Raw genomic sequence first — 6,675 nt, 5'->3', positions numbered from 1 at the left:
TCATCAGACCGTGGAAATTGTTTATGGAGGATGATGATGCAGCACTCCAGATGGTGATGAAAAGGTACCCAATGGAACTTTGGGATGAAGAGGGCTTCAGCCAGGTGGGGAGTGTAATTGGGAATCCTTTGTTTACTAATAAGCTGACTGAAGATAGGAAGAGAACAACCTATGTAAGGGTCTGCATTGAAATCAAGGCAGATTGCACATACCCGAAAGATTTTCCTGCAGTGATTGATAGAAGAAGAGCAATAAAGATTGACTTTGAGTACAACTGGAAGCCCCCTTGTTGTACTCATTGCAAGATTTTTTGGCCATACACTGAGCACTTGTGTAAAGGCAGGGCGGAAGAAGGGAAAAACTCAAGTTAAGACTGAGGTGCGGATTAAAAAAAGAAAAAGTTGAGGAAGTAGAGAGAGAACATGAAGATAAGCAAAAGGTGCACAATGAGGGGAGAGAAGTGGAGGTGCAAGTGGTGCATAATGTGGAAGAAGAAGACAAATGGCTAATACCAAATAAGAGACATAGACGCAAAAGTCGTGATACTTCTGAAAGCTCAGACGTAGAAAATAAAAGCGAGAGTGAAGATGATGAAGCTGAAGAGAGTGGGAAAAGAGAGGATTTGAAAATAGAGGAAAGCAGAGGGATAAAATCAGATAATGAGAGGAAATATGGCCGTTCAGGTACTGGGAAAGGATTGAGTGGAACGGAACATCAGAGAAAGATAGAAATGGCTACAACAGATGCACAGAGAGAACGAGACATGGGAAAAGCACCGAACACATCAAAAGAGGGAAATAGGTTTATTTCTCTGATTACTCAACCATCATCTTTATGATTAGTCACGGCTGCTGGAATATGAGGGGGTTCAACATGGGGTTCAAGCACTATGAAGTGAAAGAACTGATCCGCAAGTTTGATTTGGGAATTATGGGACTGCTAGAAACCAGAGTTAAGGAAGAAAACATGGAGGCAATTCTTGCAAAGGTATAGTGGATGGGAATGGGAACACAACTACAGGGATGATGAGTTGGGCAGAATATGGGTGGTCTGGAATCCTCACCACGCATTAATGCAAGTAATCATCAGGGCGGAGACAAAAAGTATTACCATGGAAGGAACTCTGAATAATGGTAAGAAGATTCTCATTACTGTTGTCTATGCATTGAATGATAGAAATGAGAGAAGAATGTTGTGGAATAATCTAATTAATCTCTCTGCAACTACTTTACCGTGGATAGTACTAGGAGATTTCAATTCAGTCCTAAATCCACAAGAAAGAATTGGGGGCTCAGTGACAAGAGCAGTACATTTCCAAGATCTGCTAGAATGTGTAACAATGGCTGGTTTGGTGGATTTGAGGTTTAAAGGTCATCAGTTCACGTGGAATAATAAACAGATAGTGAGAATATGGAGGAAACTGGATAGGGTGTTAGTAAATATAGAATGGATTAGTGAGATTGAGGACACAGAGGCAGAATTTTTAAACCCAGGAGCAACGTCTGATCATACACCGATGGTGGTAATTCCATGCAATCAGAGAAATCAGAAAAAGAAAACCTTTTGCTTTTTCAATTTCTAGGTGGAGGAGGAGGGGTTAAAGAAACAGTGGCAAAAGCTTGGGCTATGGAGGCAGTAGGGAACCAATGTACACATTCATGAGGAGGCTGAAACAAGTAAAGGAAGAATTGATAGCATGGAATAAAGAGCGAGTGGGCAAAGTACAAACACGAGCTGATGAGACAAAGAAGGTCATGGATAGGGTTCAAACTGAGTTACAAGTGGATCCTACAAACCAAGAGCTAGGAATGAAAGAAAGAAAAGCCATTGGAGAGTATGTTAGAGCTGCAATCTCTGAAGAATCTATGCACAAGCAAAAGTCACGAGATCAAGACATAACTCTGGGGGACAATAATACTAAATATTTCTTTAAGTCGATCAAGGCTAGAAGAAACACAAATATGATTACTTGTTTGAAAGATGGAAATGATAGAGTCATTGAAGACTTGAATGAAATAGGGGAGGAGTGTGTTCAGTATTATAAAAGATTGTTTAGTCCTCAAAACCTGCAAGAGGTAAGCTTTGCTGATTTTGAAAATGCTAGACCAAGAGAGAGACTTACACAGGAGGAGCAAGACCAAATGCAAGGCAGTGTAACAAGAGATGAGATAATTGAAGCATTGGCAGACATAGATAATGACAAAGCGCCAGGCATAGATGGGTTTAGTTCATTGTTCTTCAAGGCATGTAAGAGAATTGTGGGTGATGACTTCACTAAGGCAATTTAGAATTTCTTCAGGTCTGGCAGAATGCTCTCAGAGATGACCTTCTTGCCTTTATGCATGGAGAGAAGGAGACAGCTGTTTGCTTAAGTCAGAATCTGACAAAGTTCAAGCAGTGCTCAGGGTTTGAAGTGAATGTCAATAAAAGCCAAGTTTACTTTGCTGGGCTAGATCAGGTCCAATATAATGAAATTCAAGATGCATTACAATTCCCAGTAGGTGAATTGCCAGTGAAATACCTAGGACTACCGTTGATCACTACAAGGCTGAGTTCTACAGACTGTCTGCCATTATATGCGAGAGTGGAGAAAAGAATTCAAAGCTGGAAGGGGAAAACTCTGTCATATGCAAGAAGACTGCAACTAATCAAAGCAATCCTGAATAATCTGAGTATCTATTGGACTGCTTATTTTATGCTGCCAATGAAGATAGTTGAAGACATAAACAGATTATGCAAGAACTTTCTATGGAAAGGACCTGACCTTCAAACATCACGTGCTTTGATCAGCTGGGATGATATGTGTTACCCGCATACAGAGGGAGGATTGGGGATTCGAGATCTTAAAACTGTGAATAAGGCTGCAACAATCAAGCATGTATGGTAGATTGTGAGCGACAAGAAAACTCTGTGGGTTGACTGGGTGAAAAAGAACCTCATAAGGGACAAGCAATTCTGGAATATGAACATACCAGCTGATTGCTCGGCTAGTTGGAGGAACATTCTCAAGCTTAGAACGGAAGCAACCAGCTTCGTCTTGTACCAGATTGGAGATGGGTCAAAAACAAAGTTTTGGCATCAGCCATGGCTCCCTACGGGATTGCTTACATATAAGTTTCCTCAAGCACTTCGCTACTCTTCAACATGTAACTTTATAGCTACAGTATCGTGTCTTATTGAGAATGGAAGGTGGGTAGTTCCACATCATATCAAACATCACATAAGTGAGATTTCTCACCAAATGGAACAGGAAGTGAAGATAGAAGGTGGAGAAGATGAGGTGATTTGGGCTGCATCACAGAATGGGGAATTCAGCCTAAAAGAACCTTACGAGAGTATGCGAAGCTTCAGACAAGCAAAGGCATGGAATGGGCTGATATGGTTCGCAAATAGGATTCCTCGACATTCGTTTATAGGGTGGATGTTCTTTACTGAGGGACTGAAAACGAGGGACAAACTAAAACAATGGAACGTGATCAATTCTGATATTTGCGTGCTATGCTGGCGTGAAGTAGAGACTTCAGCTCATCTGTTTTTTGAATGCTCGTATTCATTGAATGTGTGGTGGATTGATCTAATGGATATGGCAGGTTATGTAAGGCAAAGAACAATGACTTGGCAGGATGAAGTGCAATGGCTGGTACAGAAGTCGAGTGGGAAGGGAAGTAAAAAAGATGCGCTGAAGCTAACAGCGAACGCATTCTTGTTTTGGATTTGGCGGGAAAGAAACTTACGAATCTTCAAGCATGAAACGAAATACCTGGAGCAGATAGTGAATCAGATCAAGCAAGATGTAAGAACTAAACTGAGTTCTCTGAGAATGAAGATGCCAATGGGGATGGAAAGGGATAACTTCATGCAAAGATGGAATGTATTTGTGGAACCAGTTGAAGCAGCGACTAAAAAGTGCATATGGGAACGAGCTGGACCAGAAATTGCAAACTTAAACACTGATGGTACATTACAAGGACAGGAAGGAGGTTGGGCAGCAGTGATTAGAGATGAACAAGGAAAGGTAATTGCGGCAGCACAGGGAAAATCCCAGTATGCAGCTATAGCTTTCATCGAACTCGAAGGGGTACAAAAATGATTGGAATTGGTGCAAATGAATAATATAAAGAGAGTTAGAGCACAAACAGACTCAACCAATGTGATAAGCTTTCTAAAGCAAAAGAAGAATCAACCATGGGGGTGAAGAAGATGATAGAAGACATCAAGAATAGAACTAGTAATTTTGAGTTTTTTTTCTATTGTTCATGTGTTTAGAGAGTGTAATAAGCTTGCTGATAGTTTGGCAGCTAATATTCCATCTGTTTCCTTCATTGAACTCACCCCTAGCTCATTTTCTGAAGATATAAAGAAAATAGTGTTTGAAGATGATAGTGGGAAAGAGTACTTAAGATTGTAATAATTCAAATTTTTTTATCCTCTATGAGGAAGGGGTAGGGGACCTCTTAATTAAAAAACCCCGCTTACCCATCAAAAAAAAAAATAAATAAATAAACCACCATATCCCCAGAGAGTAGTTGTGTCTAAAAAGGACGAGAATTTTGATGAGATTAAGGAATTGTTTAAAACTCTGACAATAAACCTACCTTTTCTAGATGCTATAAAAAGTCTACCTCAAGACGCTAAGTTTCTAAAAGAGTTATGCACAAAGAAGAGGAAAACCAACATACCCCACGAAGCCTTCTTAAGTGAACAATATCCCTCTTTATCTGAACATAACGGAATTGTTAAGTATAAGGACCTTGGTCGTTCTACTGTATAATGCACCTTAGGTGATACCTTCATAACAACTGCTTTATTAGACCTAGGGGGGAGTGTTAACTTACTCCATTTTTATTTATATAAACAACTAGGTCTAACAAAACTTTAACCAACCAAAATGACTTTGCAGTTAGCCGATCATTCTATTAAGTATCCCAAAGGCGTAGTTGAAAACATTCTCGTTAAAGTTCATGATTTTTACTACCCAGTTGACTTCGTTATTCTCAACACAGAAACTGCTCATGATTCTATTCCCATCATCTTAGGGCGTCCTTTCTTGGCAACCGCCAATGCCCAAATGAATTGTCGGGATGGCTCAATGACTTTTTCTTTTGGAAATCTTTCTGTGGAGGTTAACATGTTTAGACTCAAGCAAGGACAACTAGGTTTGCCTGTAGAAGGAGAAGTGAACTCCATTGAGAGTTTTATATCTCACATTAGTGTGGCTGACACTTTCGTCCCCACACTAGTAGATACCCCTCTTATGGAAGAAGACAAAGATCATAATTTCGACTCCTTAGATGATATTGATGACTTTTTCAAAGATGCAGATGAATACCATAATTATGTCAATGCGACGAAGCTAGATGAGGAATTCGATGAGTTTCTAAGAGCTTGTGATGATCCACCCTCTCAAAAACTACCTAGAGCACCACCCGACCACCATCCACCTGAGCTAATCCCTCATAGATTCCAATCATTCTTTCCACCCTTTTCTTCTAACACTTATCCACATTCCAAGTATTTTCCACAACCATTCTTTTTTTCACGATCATTCACTTGGACACCCTTTTTTTTTTTTTTTTTTGGTTGGTAAGCGGGGTTTTTTAATTAAGAGGTCCCCTACCCCTTCCTCATAGAGGAGAAAAATAAAAATTATTACAATCTTAAGTACTCTTTTCCACTAGCATCTTCATATACAATCTTCTTTATATCTTCAGAAAATGAGCTAGGGATGAGTTCAATGAAAATAGTTCTTGAAATATTCGCAGCTAGATTATCAGCTAGTCTATTACATTCTCTAAACACATGAATTATAGAAAAACTTTCTAATATGTTGATTCTTTCCCTGATGTCTTCAATTATCTTCTTCATCCTCCATGGTTGCGTCTTCCTTGTGTTAAGAAAGCTGAGCACATTTTTTGAATCTGTTTGTGCTCTTAATTTCTTAATATTGTGCCTTCTTGCAAGCTCCAAACCCTTTTGTAGTCCTTCTAGCTCAATGAATGGTATGTTAGCAAATTCCGATTTTCCTTTAGCTGCCGCAATGACCCTCCCTTGATAGTCTCTCAAAACTGCTGCCCATCCACCTTCTAACCCTTTGTAAGTCCCATCCGAATTCAAATTCACAATATCTGGGCCTGAGCGCTCCCACTTGCACTTTTGGGCCCTTAAACTTTCGGGCTCCACATACAGGTTCCACCTTTGTTCAAAATCATCCCTTTCCCGCCCTATCTTCATCTTCATTCTGACAGCACCCAACTTCGTTCTGACATCCTTCAAAATCAGTTGCACCAGCCGGTTCAGATATCGCGTTTCATGTTTAAATATACGGTTGTTCCTTTCCCACCAAATCCAATAGAAGAAAGCATTACTCGTAAGCTTCAGAGCATCTTCTTTTGGTCCCTTTCCACTCGTTTTATGCACCATCCATTCTATCTCATCCTACCAATTCGTTACAGCTGGTCTTGTATATCCTATCCTGTCCATTAGAGTTATCCAAATGTTTCGCGAGAACGAACACTTGGACACCCTTTCGTTCAAAAAAGAAGAGAGTACACGCTCGATTAGGTTCTAGGTCCATCAAATCTCACTCTCATCCCACTAAGTTGCATCATAGAAAGTCTTGGTGCTTGATTCTGTTTGGTGGTACATTCTGTGTTAACTATTTATAGAAAGATCCAC

At 40.0% G+C, this 6,675-nt stretch overlaps 1 protein-coding gene across 1 annotated transcript; it reads right to left on the bottom strand.

Annotated features, from left to right (window-relative positions):
- Positions 1–5,649: 5,649 nt before the first annotated feature.
- On the bottom strand, positions 5,650–6,420 carry LOC147504422 (uncharacterized). Its single transcript, XM_086605207.1, has one exon. The coding sequence runs from the start codon at positions 6,418–6,420 to the stop codon at positions 5,650–5,652; it is 771 nt and encodes a 256-aa protein (XP_086461333.1).
- Positions 6,421–6,675: the final 255 nt, after the last annotated feature.

Source organism: Coptis chinensis, chromosome 4, assembly GCF_015680905.1.
Source record: "Coptis chinensis isolate HL-2020 chromosome 4, ASM1568090v1, whole genome shotgun sequence".
In the NCBI taxonomy this organism is placed as follows: Eukaryota; Viridiplantae; Streptophyta; class Magnoliopsida; order Ranunculales; family Ranunculaceae; genus Coptis; species Coptis chinensis.
This window is presented reverse-complemented; position numbering and strand designations above follow the sequence as displayed.